Below are 17,736 nucleotides of genomic sequence, written 5' to 3' on the forward strand. Positions count from 1 at the left end.
TGGAATAATACGGCGTTAAACAACAAACAAATCTGAAGCACGGTTATACTTTTCCTCGCTAGTATCTAAGCAGTCCACGGCAGGTTATTCGATAACCCATGCATGGGGTTGTTATGTTAATACATGAACCTACACAAACAGCAGAGAATCATCCCGTGGGGTGTATAATTAAGAAATAAAAGACGAGTAGGAGTGTTTATCGTGCAATAAAACACTGCAGGGAGAATATATATCATGATAAATCAATATACCCCGAGTGGTTTATTGACCCTGCAGTGTTTTCAAAGTAGACACAATTTATGGATAACAACTTCTTTAATACTGTAAAGGTATATAGATCCTTATACCGTTGTCAAGACTATCTTGCTTGACAATGGTATAAGGATCTATACCGAAACGTCGCCTTTGACAGTATTGAAGAAGTTTTATCCATAAATCATCAGTGTATTTACTTTGTCATCCGTCAGCTTCTAAATAATGCTTATCAAACAATTCTGCGGTGTTTTATTTTACTTTCCCTCGATAAACAGCGACCACGAGTCGTTTATTTCTTATATGAGATATCAACATTATGTGCAGCCTCTTTAAGGATGATGATGAAATGTTCAAGCAATCATTTTCGGATTCCCCGCATATTCTCACAAACCTCACGCCGTTTACCTTTACTTTTCCTCCTAATGACGATTGTCATAGCATTTTTGTGTAAAATGCAGAAATGTCTCCTGTTGAACTTATGTACGTGGGCATACGGCCTTTTTTACCGAATTAAGATTTGTACAGTTAGTATAAACATTATGGCATGTGAAATTTAAAATGCTTGCAGGTTACGGAATGGGGCAGGTGGTTACTAATGGTTACGGAAAAATGCGAGTGTTCACGACTGATGTACCCACTGCATTCGTGACCAAATCGTGTTGTTCTGAGAGGTGCAGGTGACGGAAAGGGGCGAGTGGTGACGAATGGAATGGTACCCAGAGTTCTAACCTGGTTCCCGGCTCCCTATGCGCGTCGTAAACTTGTGACGTTAGAGACGGGGCTATCTTACAAGTTGAGGACGCGCATAGGGAGCCGGGAACCAGCTTACCCAGAGTTCCTCCTTCGCGTGGTAAGTTCAATGTTTGATACGCGCAACAATCCTAGCGCTTAATTTTCTCGGTTAGGTAATAGACAGCTCCCAGTCCGATTGCGTGTGTGCCTGATAGAAGGGAAATCCCCTTTCGCCATAGATTTCGTTCCCTGTTGTATATCCATCGAAAATGTGCACTTATCATGGGATAGAATGGTAATTCAGACGAAATACGAATTTCATCTTTTAGGATATATATTAGACAGTCGCATTTCAAGGTAAGTTGATCTAGTAAACCTTATAAAATTTGTAAACTACGCACTGACAATGTTGTTTCACCCATCAGTGACAATATCTCTCCGACTCGATTCGTCGTGACTTCCTCAACACGATTTTCGGCGTAGTCACTGACGTTGTAGCTCACAGATTAGAACGCAGTGTATGTGAACGACATCTTACTTGTTAAACGTTATATGTAATGCTTTATATTCAGAAATTATGAAGACGTTGTACAGGTACGTATATGATCATTGTCAGGCATCTGCGTAGTAGGACAAGTTTATATATTACATCATTATTGTCATATCTCACTAGCTGTCGTCATGCGGGGGGACATTCAATCGTAATGACGAAGTTGGTCATTTTGAGCAGAGACCATAAATTTTATTTATAATCCAATAATTAGTCTCTATTTCCAGTCAAGATCTAAACCAATGTTGTTATTATAGCTGATTTGTAGTGTGGAATCAGGACCGCCTTTATGTTTTGATTTGAGTTGTTATCTTGGTCATCATAATACATTTCGAGTTACGAGACATAAAGGGTTCATCCATCAGCAGACTGGTAAGACATACCTCAGTAAGTTTGCTTCCCACTCGATATGATTTGAGCTTAGTAACAAATTTCAGTCAAAATACATTATTATTTACTTAGACCTCTATGTGTGAAAGACTGATTTTTCCGAATTTAAGAAAAGTGATATTTTCATTGCATTGAACATAATAATTGCTATTTCACTGCGGTGAACATATCACTTCGAAGGAACTACAGTAAAGTACGGTTATAACGAACTCAAAGGGACTACTAATTTTAGTTCGTTATAACCGTAGTTCGTTATAAGCATATATACAGCATAACTACAGCAAATAGTCGGGACCAAAAAAGTAAGTTCGTTATATCCGTCAGTTCGTTATAAGCCTGTTCGTTATAACCGTAGTTTACTGTATTGTCATACAAGAGTGACTGCCCCTCGAATTGTCTCCCTTTATTTTTTCTGGCCTGTACACAATCTGTTGACTTCCTTTTTACATAAGTTCCACATTGACAAGGCAAAATAATGACAGATGGTTATTTATGGAGTTAATATTGCTTCATGCTGTTTGTTATTCCCTTGAAATATTTCGTTATTTACTGTAAATTTCTCATTTAACTCGTCAATCGAGACTGTTCATTTAGCAAAGCTCCATTTTTGTTCCTTTACCAGCGTGTATTTTTTTGCTTCCAACAGTGGCCTCAAAGTTTTCAAGAATATTTTTTGTTAGATTTGATTTTGTATATAATAATATCTTTATGTATGATACAGAATTTCGTGACCCTAAATCGCTTGTCCTAAAAGGAGATATTTTTTTCACTTGTGGCTACGCCACTCATGAAAATATCTCCTTTCCCGACGTCACTCGATGAGAGAAGCATGATATTTCACTCAAACAGGAGGGGCGGTCGGGTAGCCTAGTGTTTAAAGTGTTCGCTCATCACGCCGAAGACCCGGGTTTAATTCCCAACATGGGTGCATTTTTGGTGTCCCCTGCCGTGATATTGCTGGAATATTGCTAAAAGCGGCGTTAAACCATACTCACTCACTCACTCGAAACAAGAAATATCCTCTATATATTCATTATCATTGCAAAAACATTTTATCCATGTTAATTACACTAAACGGTACTTATTGACCTATGTTCATTATGATTAGATTAGATTGTCATGTAAATCTATTGACAGTTTGAATGTGTCACCACTGACGAAAGAATGGTTTATGACTGAGAGGGATGTATCCAAATCTTTTCGCATTTTTATCACAGTTGTTACTCTTGTTAGTTGAGATGTCTTCTTCTGTTCCTCATACGAACATAGTAATAAGATATGTTATACAGTGTATATATACAGTTGATCATATTTCACTCATCCATTTTCCTACATAATGTGTTTTCCCCATATGCTTGGACCACTTCTGCCACATGTAAGAGTGTTGATACACTCAGATTTACCTTCTTCAGATACATATAGAATACTAAACGAGCTCCCGTGTAATACCAATTTTATGAAACGAGTGAATAGTTCTGGTATCTGACGAGCGAAAGCGAGTCAGATACCAGAACTATTCACGAGTTTCATAAAATTGGTTTTACACGAGAGCGAGTTTAGTATTTTATTTATTACTTGTCATTTATAATGTTTTTAAAATTATACTGTTGAGTGTAAATAGGCTGACACCTACAGGATCCATGGCATAATCCAATTGAGTTTAACAGAATAATACTTCAAACACGTCAAAAGTTGAAACGTATGAATTTAATATCATACAATGGTCCACCTTTAGAATTCAGGCGTTCGTCCCACAAAATTATCGTAGTGCTAAGGCTATCACAACTCACATAATTTAACTTAGACTAACGACTGTCGTTGCGCTAGAGTACGATCGCCTTGTGGAACGGGGCCTTGCACCTCAAAGTTTACAATCACGTCACAATACCCGATGACGTAATTTGTGGAATTTTGTTGCAAGATCCATCGGCGAAACAATGCCATGTGACGTCAGCCTAGCAACAAGGTTGCTGGGGTCATCGAGTGTGCATAAGCTCCTCCCAGTGATCTATCATCTCCACACACAATGTCGTTGAATACGCCAAGGGATGTTGAGAGCTTTCAATATTTGTTCGTGAAACGTGTTCCGAGAGTACATAAGCACGCCTTTTGGTATTACACAATGTGTAATAAAGCTGTATGTTTATTGAACGGGTGATCTCTTCACGGGCAAGTAATAAAGGTTGTTATCACTTGGGTGGAACATACTCCAGTGAAAGTATGGCAGTCTTACACTGACGATTATGGGAAAATTATTTCCTTTTCACTTTTGACACTGATCCTCAGTATCTGGTGATGTACATATTCCAGTCCAATTATTGATGCTGATTGTGCAAGTTTTTGTTCCGAGTGTGATATGATATTAATTAAGTATATACTTATTGATGAAATGTCTTCATTTCTGTACTTTTAGAAATGGTTGTATGAATCATCAGGGTTAGAACTAAACTCCAAAGCTTCACTAGCCCGGGTAAGGATAGATAAGTGCCATTGTAATGTTAAAACAAGGGGAAACTGGGAAATTTGTACTAGCCTACAGGAATCTGTACTAGCCCAGGGCTAGCGACTAGTGTTAATTTCTAACCCTGATGAACAGTTTATCATTCTCTAGATACTGAAGGTACTTGGGAGTTTGCTTTAAGACACATAGGCAAGTAGTGGTCGGACGATACACCGATGCATTGGTGGATAGCGATTTTTTACTTCTCGTGACAAGTATCGATCACAGTCGCACACTAACTAAATGATGTCCATTCTGACCTGAAATGTTTGCTTTAATAACTGTTCCACTAAACACTAATCAGTAGTGCAAGTTAATAGTTAAAACTTAATATTTTCATCCACTGTGCCATTCTTGACACTGCCACCTGTAAATCATCAGGGTGCCAGGTATATTTGGCCGTCCTGTCTATGAAAAAGATGGCTTACGCACCACAGGTAAGAGCACATGCAAGTATCCTGATACATATGGGATCGTGAATAAGGTATCTTGATACATATCGGATCGCATAGTTGGTGTATCGTCCCAGCCCTAAAGGCTAGTGTGTCAGAAGTTATGAATACGGGGTAATTAGTCACTTGCGCTCATCGTGACTTCCTCAACAGGACAGACAACGTCACTGCTTAGCTCACAGATTGGAACACAGTGTATGAGAAAGACATCTTACATTGTTAAACGTTATCTATAACACTTTACTTACAGAAATTATTATTATTGTTATCTGCGTATTAGGACAAGTTCATATCTTACTGTCGTCAAGCAGAGAAGGGAGACTCAATCGGAATAACCAAGTTGCTTATTTCCAGCAGAGACCATAAAATAGTTAGTCTAATAATTAGTCTCTATTTCTAGTCAAGATCTAAACCAATGTTGTAATTAGCAGCTGATGTTATGAATACAGGGGAGTGTAATATAACAGGTATAATGTTATATTGCAATATGGCCATCAGCATGACACGTATTACAATACAACCCTTGTGTATTGATATTGTCCAATCCAGTCACAGAAGAATTAATATGTAATTATATAAATTATATCTACTATCTGGAGGTAATTTGATAGACTGGGTTCCTATCCAAACCACACGCCAGAAACTATTGTGGGTTCAAATCCAGGTTCGCCCTGATTATGTTTCAAGGTTTGTCTGCACCATACCCGTGCTCGTGGGTTTCACCGAAGTGGTAATTGTCTGAGACCTGCATCACTTTGGGCTTTCCTCCCACATTAAGTTGACACGCCGTGATATAACTGGAATACTGTTAAAAGCAACTCACTCACTATCCAAACAGCACACGCTTCACGCTGCTTGCGTTACATTCCATATTGATGACATAATAGGTAGCCTTGTTTATCCATACTAACCATCTCACAATCTGAAGGCTGAATTATTGAATGAAGAAGTACCATTTGAACAGTACAAATATATATCAGATATATAACTTGGGTCCCGATACATATTGCAATATGTATCACAATACCGCTCTCCATACTGGGATATATTGCAATATGATTTATATGCCAATACGCCAACCCCAGCATTAGAAATTGGCACTAGTCCTATAGTCCTTGCCAAACTGCCCAATAGTTAATGTATCATAAGGACTAGTAGAAATTTGCCATTTTTAAGGGTTTTGCTATAAGTTATCATTATAAGGACTAGTAGACTAAAACATTTTCTATTGCTGCAACCCTATCAGCCCTCTAAGTAGCGACCATTTTGGTGGCCAAATGTGACTTAAATGTATGATTTGTAACCTAACTTTATCTTCTTCTCGCCACTTGGCTACCTAAAAGTAAACATAACTGGCAACTATATCTGTTTAAGATATCTGTTGGCTCCTAAAACATTCCCGCTTGTCTTCCTTACAAAAAACAAACTTAGAGGGCTGCCTATCCTAGACGCATTTTATCTTCAATGTGTTGCTCCACACAACTACAGTGGTCCCTCGCTACAAGGCTACCAATGGGGTCCAAATAATTGGTGGGCGTTATAGACGATGAGCCATTTAACCGAGGCCAAGGCGGGGGAGCGCTTGACCAATCTCACGATCTTCGCCTTGTCTCGCACATTACAATGATACAAGTTGTTTACGGTTCATAGTGTAAAAATATATATCCATTATGTTTTCGCCGTTTGTTATTATTTACAAGCCTTAACTGTTACATTCAATGTGAATGTAGTCTACTTACATGAAAATATCGATCGATAATGGTAGTAACAGACGCTATGAGTGAAGAGCCAATCACAATTCATTACACATGTACAGAGTGATTCAGTGGCATTGATTGGTCATGTTGCTTAAAATACGGAAAACGAGAGTTTTGACCAGCACTACGCTCATTCATACACATCCATGCTAATATAGATACACATTCAAGCCAGATTAATTGGTTTGATACGGTTACTTGATCCAAATCAAAAGGAATGACCGCCGTGTAGTGACAGCAACTACATGTGAGTTGACAGTGTCGCCTCAAATTGGATTGCCCACTAATTAAGAAAATAAACTTCGCTTGTGGTTCTCTTTTATTGCATGCATGCGCTTCTAAGAACAAAGGATGTATAGTGTGAAAAGTTAACTAGTAGAACAATCGTATTTCCGGGACTTGCCGCGGATGTTTTCAAACAGATTATTAGAACTCCATTCAGCGATAAACGGTTGATTATGCAATGAGAAGCGTTATGTGCAAATGAACAACCAACAACAATACAATCACGGCTGTGTAAAACTCTCAGTATTAAAAGTGTACATTAATTTTGGGAGCCATGCGATACCGCGCGTAGTAACCGAGGTAGCGCTTTATCGAAGAGCCCAATAGCGAGGGTACACTGTACCAATATTTTCACATCCATGACCGCCAACGATTCACCCCGCGCAAAACAATAAGCTTTGTCTGAACACCAATTTTGTTGATGTTCACTTGGCCAGCCCCTGCCTTCCTGGTGGAGCTCCTTGTCAGTTATCTTTTCTGCAGCCATTGGTTAATTTTGTTGATGTTCTCTTGGCCAGCCCCTGCCTTCCTGGTGGAGCTCCTTGTCAGTTATCTTTTCTGCAGCCATTGGTTAATTTTGTTGATGTTCACTTGGCCAGCCCCTGCCTTCCTGGTGGAGCTCCTTGTCAGTTATCTTTTCTGCAGCCATTGGTTAATTTTGTTGATGTTCTCTTAGCCAGCCCCTGCCTTCCTGGTGGAGCTCCTTATCAGGGATCTTTTCTTCAGCCTTTGGTTAATTTTGTTGATGTTCTCTTAGCCAGCCCCTGCCTTCCTGGTGGAGCTCCTTATCAGGGATCTTTTCTTCAGCCTTTGGTTAATTTTGTTGATGTTCACTTGGCCAGCCCCTGCCTTCCTGGTGGAGCACCTTGTGTTCTCTTGGCCAGATTAATGGGACTTGACTGTAGTATACATTCCTTGAAACCATACTCACCCCACTTTTACTTCAAATTATTTGATGCAAAGATAACACCAATACATTGAAATGCGGCTGAAATTTGGGAGTTCAGTGACGTAGAACCACTAGAAAAAGTTCAATTGTATGCCTGTGAGCATGAAGTTATCAACTTCAAATAATGGGGTGTTAGGCGCATGTGGAAGATACTCTATTCAGTCGCTTGCTCTTTTGAAATGTGTCAAATATTGGCTGTCTCTTTTCAGTATGCAGGAATCTCATTTACCCAAAAAATGTTACAATATGTTGCGCTTGTACGATGAATAAGGCCACGTAAATTGGGTAACGAAACTTAAAACTGTTATTTTTAGATTAGGATTTGGTGATGTCAGGTTCTTTCAAACATGTGGTAATAAAACCATATTTTTAGATATGTTACGTCAACTGTTAAAAGACAACTCTTTTTCAGGTTTGTCATGGTAATTTATCTGATAGCCCCAAAATGGCTTATTATGCACAGTTTAAAACATCCATTTTATGTGATAACTATCTGAGTAGCATTACTGTTAATATATTAAGAAACACATTGACTTGTTTTTGGCTTAGTTCTCACAATTTATAAATTGAACGTGGACAACATTATAATATTCCTCGTGAATTTAGAAAGTGTAAAGTTTGTTACTTAAATCGCATCGAAAATGAATATCACTTTTTGTTAATTTGTCCAGCTTATAGCCATCATGAGCATCGATCCACGCAATTAGGATACGATGAGTCAGAGAGCCTGACCACCCGATCCTGCTAGTCGCCTCTTACGACAAGCATAGTCGCCTTTTAACGGCAAGCATGGGTTGCTGAAGACCTACTCTACCCTGGATCTTCACGGGTGTGAGTTTTGTTATATATGTCATTGTTTCCGCCCAGTGAACCTGACACGACGATATTCTCCAATATGTCAAGACCAAAATGCGTCACTATTAATTCAAGCAAGGGACAGTCACATTTTGTTAATTTTCTTATTTACAAGATTCGAAACTCATGTATGTCTTGTTTGGGTTATTCTTTTGACTAGGGTGAATTGAATATATTGGTATTCTTCTAATTGCTCCCTTACCTTTTCAACTCATGGACGTTTAAATGTTTCCCATGCCTGTCCAATTTTGGTGAGGAGACATTTTGACGATGTCAGCTCACCCCCTGTGTCTTGGCAGGCCCTGCATTGATAGGAAGGCAATTGTCACAGAGCCTGGCATGCCCCTAATTACTTTTTTCTAAAAATATAACAGAAAAGTTTGCTGTTTTTTCCTTCTAGATACCAAAGCGCCTCTTAACGAATTCTACTCCCAAACATGCGAATACGTAAGAGTTCTGTTTGTCTCTGTCTGCTAAGGGCGGTCGGGTAGCCTAGTGGTTAAAGCGTTCGCTCATCACGCCGAAGATCCGGGTTCGATTCCCGACATGGGTACAATGTGTGAAGCCCATTTCTGGTGTCCCCCGCCGTGATATTGCTGGAATATTGCTAAAAGCGGCGTAAAACCTTACTCACTCAATCTCACTCACTCACTCTGTCTGCTAAACTCCTAAGCTTCCAAATATCGTCCTTGCCTTCTCTGGGCGGTCGGGTAGCCTAGTGGTTAAAGCGTTCGCTCGTCACGCCGAAGACCCGGGTTCGATTCCCGACATGGGTACAATGTGTGAAGCCCATTTCTGGTGTCCCCCGCCGTGATATTGCTGGAATATTGCTAAAAGCGGCGTAAAACCGTACTCACTCACTCACTCACCTTGCCTTCTCACCAGATATACAGAACATTTCCCAGGACAACAGCAGCAGGCCTAGTGATTATGATCAATCTAGTTTCCTTTTCTTCACCTTTGACCTACTTCTTTTCCTTCCTCATGGTCTTGTGCTTTTCCTCGATGGCAACTGTGGTACAGGTGTGTCAGATCCTCTGATGTACAGGTGTGTCAGATCCTCTGGTGTACAGGTGTGTCAGATCCTATGGTGTACAGGTGTGTCAGATCCTATGGTGTACAGGTGTATCAGATCCTCTGGTGTACAGGTGTGTCAGATGCTATGGTGTACAGGTGTGTCAGATCCTCTGTTGTACAGGTGTATCAGGTCCTATGGTGTACAGGTGTGTCAGATCCTATGGTGTACAGGTGTATCAGATCCTCTGGTGTACAGGTGTGTCAGATGCTATGGTGTACAGGTGTGTCAGATCCTCTGGTGTACAGGTGTATCAGGTCCTCTGGTGTACAGGTGTATCAGATCCTCTGTTGTACAGGTGTGTCAGATCCTCTGTTGTACAGGTGTGTCAGATCCTCTGTTGTACAGGTGTGTCAGATCCTATGGTGTACAGGTGTGTCAGATCCTCTGGTGTACAGGTGTGTCAGATCCTCTGGTGTACAGGTGTACAGGTGTGTCAGATCCTCTGGTGTACAGGTGTGTCAGATCCTCTGTTGTACAGGTGTGTCAGATCCTCTGGTGTACAGGTGTGTCAGATCCTCTGGTGTACAGGTGTGTCAGATCCTCTGGTGTACAGGTGTTCAGGTGTATCAGATCCTCTGGTGTACAGGTGTACAGGTGTATCAGATCCTCTGGTGTACAGGTGTGTCAGATCCTTTTGTGTACAGGTGTGTCAGATCTCTTTAACTGAATAAAGTATGTCACAGTCAATATAGTATTTTGAATGTGCCTCAGATTTTCCATTGATCGGCTTTCATCCAGAGAAATAAGCACAGAATAGGTTCAGCATGAGAGAGTTGCCAGTTTGCTGTGTTTGTTCACATGAGAAACTACTGTCTCCTGCACCTACATGGAGAAGGCTTGGCAGGATAACAGAGTATAAGTCACCAGCTTTGCTTTCCTAAACATGGTAAAGCTGACAATAATATTCCCTGACATTGTTTCTCATGAGCTCATTTTTGACACTCAGCTAGACAGGCTTCCACAACAAGGAAATACATGATTACCTTAAATGGATCCACTGAAACAGGATGTATGGTGAGTATACTTCCATGTCAATGATAGATGGGCTGTCTGGATGAGTGTACAGGGTGTGTGGTGAGTATACTTCCATGTCAATGATAGATGTGCTGTCTGGGTGAGTGTACCGGTTGTGTGGTGAGTATACTTCCATGTCAATGATAGATGAGCTGTCTGGGTGAGTGTACAGGGTGTGTGGTGAGTATACTTCCATGTCAATGATAGATGAGCTGTCTGGGTGAGTGTACAGGGTGTGTGGTGAGTATACTTCCATGTCAATGATAGATGTGCTGTCTGGGTGAGTGTACAGGGTGTGTGGTGAGTATACCTCCATGTCAATGATAGATGAGCTGTCTGGGTGAGTGTACAGGGTGTGTGGTGAGTATACTTCCATGTCAATGATAGATGTGCTGTCTGGGTGAGTGTACAGGGTGTGTGGTGAGTATACCTCCATGTCAATGATAGATGAGCTGTCTGGGTGAGTGTACAGGGTGTGTGGTGAGTATACTTCCATGTCAATGATAGATGTGCTGTCTGGGTATGTGTACAGGGTGTGTGGTGAGTATACTTCCATGTCAATGATAGATGTGCTGTCTGGGTGAGTGTACAGGGTGTGTGGTGAGTATACCTCCATGTCAATGATAGATGAGCTGTCTGGGTGAGTGTACAGGGTGTGTGGTGAGTATACTTCCATGTCAATGATAGATGGGCTGTCTGGGTATGTGTACAGGGTGTGTGGTGAGTATACTTCCATGTCAATGATAGATGGGCTGTCTGGGTGTGTGTACAGGGTGTGTACTTGATGCACATCACAATGGCCTACTAGATCATATATGAACAGTGATAAGGCTATGTTTTGCGATGACTGAATGAATGCTTTCAGATTGAGATACCAGGAAGTGGAAATTTATTGTTTTCCACAGGACGTGTTTTATTGGCAATGTAAGTGAAATTTCTTGACCTTCTTATCTAGATATTACTTTGTACCTGGCTACTCACCCCAAAGAATTGGGCATGATATCGTCCACTTGTTTGCTGTGGCCATGTCTCCTTGATATGGCTAGAATGTTGCTGTGGCCATGTCTCCTTGATATGGCTAGAATGTTGCTGTGGCCATGTCTCCTTGAGGTCGCTAGAATGTTGCTGTGGCCATGTCTCCTTGATATGGCTACAATGGTGCTGTGGCCATGTCCCCTTGATATGGCTAGAATGTTGCTGTGGCCATGTCTCCTTGATATGCCTAGAATGTTGCTGTGGCCATGTCTCCTTGATATGGCTAGAATGTTGCTGTGGCCATGTCTCCTTGATATGGCTAGAATGTTGCTGTGGCCATGTCTCCTTGATGTGGCTAGAATGTTGCTGTGGCCATGTCTCCTTGATATGGCTACAATGTTGCTGTGGCCATGTCTCCTTGATGTGGCTAGAATGTTGCTGTGGCCATGTCTCCTTGATATGGCTACAATGTTGCTGTGGCCATGTCTCCTTGATGTGGCTACAATGTTGCTGTGCCCTTGTCTCCTTGATATGGCTACAATGTTGCTGTGGCCATGTCTCCTTGATATGGCTACAATGTTGCTGTGGCCATGTCTCCTTGATGTGGCTAGAATGTTGCTGTGGCCATGTCTCCTTGATATGGCTAAAATGTTGTTGTGGCCATATCTCCTTGATATGGCTACAATGTTGCTGTGCCCTTGTCTCCTTGATATGGCTACAATGTTGCTGTGCCCTTGTCTCCTTGATATGGCTACAATGTTGCTGTGGCCATGTCTCCTTGATATGGCTACAATGTTGCTGTGCCCTTGTCTCCTTGATGTGGCTACAATGTTGCTGGCTGACATGTCTCCTTGATATGGCTACAATGTTGCTGTGCCCTTGTCTCCTTGATATGGCTACAATGTTGCTGTGGCCATGTCTCCTTGATATGGCTACAATGTTGCTGTGCCCTTGTCTCCTTGATGTGGCTACAATGTTGCTGTGGCCATGTCTCCTTGATATGGCTACAATGTTGCTGTGCCCTTGTCTCCTTGATATGGCTACAATGTTGCTGTGGCCATGTCTCCTTGATGTGGCTACAATGTTGCTGTGCCCTTGTCTCCTTGATATGGCTAGAATGTTGCTGTGGCCATGTCTCCTTGATATGGCTACAATGTTGCTGTGGCCATGTCTCCTTGATGTGGCTAGAATGTTGCTGTGGCCATGTCTCCTTGATATGGCTAAAATGTTGTTGTGGCCATATCTCCTTGATATGGCTACAATGTTGCTGTGCCCTTGTCTCCTTGATATGGCTACAATGTTGCTGTGCCCTTGTCTCCTTGATATGGCTACAATGTTGCTGTGGCCATGTCTCCTTGATATGGCTACAATGTTGCTGTGCCCTTGTCTCCTTGATATGGCTACAATGTTGCTGGCTGACATGTCTCCTTGATATGGCTACAATGTTGCTGTGCCCTTGTCTCCTTGATATGGCTACAATGTTGCTGTGGCCATGTCTCCTTGATATGGCTACAATGTTGCTGGCTGACATGTCTCCTTGATATGGCTACAATGTTGCTGGCTGACATGTCTCCTTGATATGGCTACAATGTTGCTGGCTGACATGTCCACTTACAATTAACAGTCTCCGAAATGAAATTATTTTACAGAAAAAACAATAGTTAAATTATCTTAAAGTATAATAAAAAGTAGCCCACAGACTAGACTTGCTAACTGTTATAGACTTACATGGGCTGTATTGGATATACTGGTTTCGAGGACTGCATGGCCGACTTGGTTGTCAACTAAACACTGCTAAACAACACTTTCTGTGACTATTGTCAAGGCCCAATTGTTTCTCTCACTCACTCACTCACTCACTCACTCACTCACTCCACCCAATACCCACTCACTCACTCCACCCAATACCCATTCACTCACTCACTCACTCACTCACTCACTCACTCACTCACTCACTCACAATGTGTTGGCTAATGTTTGTAGTATCCTGATACCTTGACCTATGACCTCTGGCTATTTTCATGCACGAGAAGGAAGATGAAAATGCTGCTTCCTCTGTTCCGTTTGCTAAGAATGTCTATCATGCATCAATCTTGACAACATCAGACCGAAGGTAACATTCACAAGCAGCAGATGAAGTCTTAAGCTGATGAGAGAAGACACACAAACATATCCAAGCTGATATTGTGTTGGGTAGACAACCTAAAGCTACCCACAAGGTTCATTGTTCAGACTTAAACTGGGTTATCCAGTTTCAGGGAAGTTGAGCATATTTTGTTATCAGTCATTTATCTCTTACAGTACAAGAGAATGAAAAGGTTATTTTAAAGAAAATTATTGATAAGGCATTTCTTAGTTCTTTATTATACAGCAGTTATAATCAGTCCATCTTTTTGTCTTTTTTAAGGACGATTGTTATGATTGTCCAAACACCTTGACCTATTACCTATAGCTTTGGTGTATGATGTCATCACTTAATGTGTAAGAGCCTCACTATCAGTCAAATGTACAACAGTGCAATAAACGTTAATGTCGCCTGTAGTTTTATCTCTCACTGGTCCTCTAGGATGTGTGATGTTCATTGTTTTGGCGGGTCGTTATTCTTCATTATGAAACTGCACACACACCAATGTGCCGAAGCATGCGTTGGTTCATGGTTCATTGTCCCTGTAAAGTGTATTGTGTACATTGGCCTACATGACATAAGTAGTATAGTGCCCTCCCCCTCTGAAGACCTCAGGTGTTGAAAGTCTGTATAACCCTTGAAAAGTGAGTGAGTGAGTATGGTTTTAAGCCGCTTTTAGCAATATTCCAGCAATATCACAGCGGGGTAACCAGAAATGGGCTTCACACGTTGTACCCATGTCGGGAATCGAACCCGGGTCTTTGGCGTGATGAGCGAATGTTTTAACCACTAGGCTACCCGACCATCCCGCATAACCCTTGAAGAGGACACTGACCTCTATAAATTGACAGTATGGACACACAATGGCATTTAGAAAGTGGTCAAATGTAACAAATGTTATATTTGGGATAACATTTTCTCAGCAAAGTACAGATTCTAGTTCTTTGGGGGACTGAGCCACACTGCCAGAGTGAGGCACCTAATCGCCAGCACACAAAGTCAGCGATCTAACCCACTCAGCCACCGAGGCTTCCAAAAAAGAAAGTCTGACAACTGGTAGTCTAGATCACATACTTTGTATACCCCTCTGACAAGAGTATGCTGGCGATGAAGAATACAAAATGTCTGTACAACCGCGGCATCAATACACAAGATATTACTCTATGGTATGGTGAAATGTACGCATATATATACATAACATGATCTGACATTATGATGATTATGATGATGTTTATAATGTACTTAAAATTATATGTAACAACCTGAGACACATGTATGTGAATGTAAAAAAATATTCGTTGACTGTATACATATTTCTTGGGGAAATAAAAACATAAATAAAAAAAAAACAAAAAACATTCTACTAGTCCTTATACCTTAAATACTGGGCAGTTGGGACTATACGACTAGTGCCAGTTTCTATCGGTGCAGTGGAATTTCTAGCTTTGTTTATCGCATGCTAATAATACTTGTAAGATCCAGGTAGGACAGACTGTGGCTTACCTGTGAAAGGTCACCAGAATTCAAAACAAACTTCAACTAGAACATTAATATGCATCTGAATGAGTCTGGCATTTTACATCCTTTATGAAAGCTGCCCTATGACACAATAATGCTGGAGTCACATGACCTGTTTGTTACACTGTGTAGCGACTGTGCTTGCCGTAAGAGGCGACTAATGGGATTGGGTGGTCAGGTCAGACTTGGTTGATGCTTGTCATCATATCCAAATTGCGTAGATCGATGCTCATGATATCAATCATGGATTGTCTGGTCAAGACTTGATTATTTACAGACCGCTGTCATATAGCTGGAATATTGCTGAGTGCGGCATTAAACAACAAACAACTAACAAACAAACAAGCAAATGTTACATATACACTGTGTATTATTGAGATGTTCGTTTCTTCTCCAGGTTTCCTGCCAGGTGCTGAGCTGAGTGATGTTTGTTTAGGGGAGGCGTACAGCGTGCGTGGGAGTAAATGCATCTTCTTGAAGAAATTGTCTGCGTATGTGTAAGTTACTTTTGGGAAACTTGACCCGGAAAAGGTCCGTGTTCACTTATACACCGTGGACACAACGTTGTGTTTTCTTCCCATCGTCACCATGGCTGGATTTATACTAGGGCTGGGATGAGTCCAAATTTACTACCCAGGTACCCAACCCCTATAACCCGACCCAATCGAAGCCGGGTACCAGCTCTAGGTCTCAAGTTGGGTACAAATGTCCGAGAATTGTTTTACTGGAGCCGTGGCGAACTAAACGCAATCAGCAGCGAAATCAACACAATCAGTGATGACAATTCAACCTTGTTACACTTGCTTTATGTTAATCTTACCCGTACGTGTAATTGGACTAATCCTGTCTGTAAAACAAACATTAAACCCATGCAGTTTCAAGAATGCAGTCAGCAAAACGAGGCCAGAGCAAAATCACTGACTAAGCATCTCCCTGTGTGTAAATCGTGAAATGTTTCCGAGCGAAAACGTATATAACGAACTGATTTCTCAGGTCCCTTGTAGTTTGTTATATCCATGATCTACTGTATGTATATAACATTTTATATTTTATAAGGTCTTTATTACTATGGCGGGAGACATAATAATAAATATTTGTATGTTTATGATTTATTTCTGAGACCGGCTGCTTTCAGCAGGGGCACTGATCATGCATAAACTGAAGCTCACCGAAGCTCTATCTTTACTGAAACATATAAAGTCTGAACGAATGTGTGCATATATAGTCAGGAAGAAATGGGAGGTTTTAGCGCCTTGTGTAACCATGGAGTTTGACTGTTATGGTCTTTAAACAGTATATCACGTGACTAACCATGGGTCCGTGTAGTCCTGTTGGTACCCGGTCCTTTTAAGGACCCACCCGACCTGAGTACCTGAGTTATCCGTCATGTCCGTCCCAGCCCTACTTTATGCTGTATAATGGTTGGGGAATTTCATCTGGTCCCGAGACCATTGAAGATCTGGGTAAGAACAGGTCTTCAGCAACCCATGCTTGCCGTAAAAGGTGACTATGCTTGTCGTAAGAGGCGACTAACGGGATCCGGTGGTCAGGCTCGCTGACTTGGTTGATGCATGACATCGGTCCCAATTGCGTGGATCGATGCTCATGATGTCAATCACTGGATTGTCTGGTCCAAACTCGATTATTTACAGACCGCCGTCATACAGCTGGAATATTGCTGAGTGCGACGTTTAAACAACAAACAAACAAACAAACATTTGGTCCTGAAAATCTTTGTTGTAATTGGTAATGCTTATCTACATGCCCGAGTCCATGCATGTTTTATAGTTGGCACTATGATTGAGTCACAACATTCTTCAGCATGTGCAGGATCTCAATCACTGGATTGTCTGGTCCAGACTCGATTATTTGCTGACAAACGCATATAGCTGGAATATTGCTGAGTGTGGCATTAAACAGTAAACAAACAAATCTGACAAGCTAAAATGCAAGACCTACCTAACAATAATTATTCCTTCTCAAAATTTGTGAAGCATGTTTTAGTACCGGAAGTCTGTTTCTAGTTTGAAGTATGTTTTTCCATCCAGTTATTATTATCATGATTATCATGTGTGTCATCACTTGTAGGTGCTCACAGCGGTAACACACGTGGCTGGTGACTATGGGAAAAGAGATTTGTAAGTCAACTTTTGTCGATGCAAATCAGTAAATATCGCCAACAATATTCTTTTCACAATTTATTAAAGAAACATTTCTGTGTGCTTATTTGTATTTTCGGTATTTGTCTATCAAATGCTCTTGATTTGTTATTTTACAAAATTATTTTTGAATTGCCCTAAA

The 17,736-nt window shown here is 41.1% G+C and overlaps 1 protein-coding gene across 3 annotated transcripts in view; it reads left to right on the plus strand.

The window, feature by feature from the left end:
* The first annotated feature begins 1,210 nt into the window (after positions 1-1,210).
* The window catches only part of LOC124134397, a 38,462-nt gene continuing 21,936 nt past the window's right edge, over positions 1,211-17,736 (plus strand). Inside the window, exons 1-3 of one of the 3 annotated variants that reach the window (XM_046499178.2) lie at positions 1,211-1,344; positions 15,833-15,932; positions 17,524-17,573. In XM_046499178.2, coding sequence (XP_046355134.2) covers positions 15,900-15,932; positions 17,524-17,573 — 83 coding nt within the window. In that variant the 5' untranslated portion in view covers positions 1,211-1,344; positions 15,833-15,899. Of the gene's footprint in view, positions 1,345-1,559; positions 1,582-15,832; positions 15,933-17,523; positions 17,574-17,736 lie in introns of those variants that run through there. The other 2 variants (XM_046499180.2, XM_046499179.2) reach the window with 2 other exon arrangements.

This window comes from Haliotis rufescens, unplaced genomic scaffold (assembly GCF_023055435.1).
Source record: "Haliotis rufescens isolate VD_foot unplaced genomic scaffold, xgHalRufe1.0.p SCAF_35, whole genome shotgun sequence".
NCBI lineage: Eukaryota > Metazoa > Mollusca > Gastropoda > Lepetellida > Haliotidae > Haliotis > Haliotis rufescens.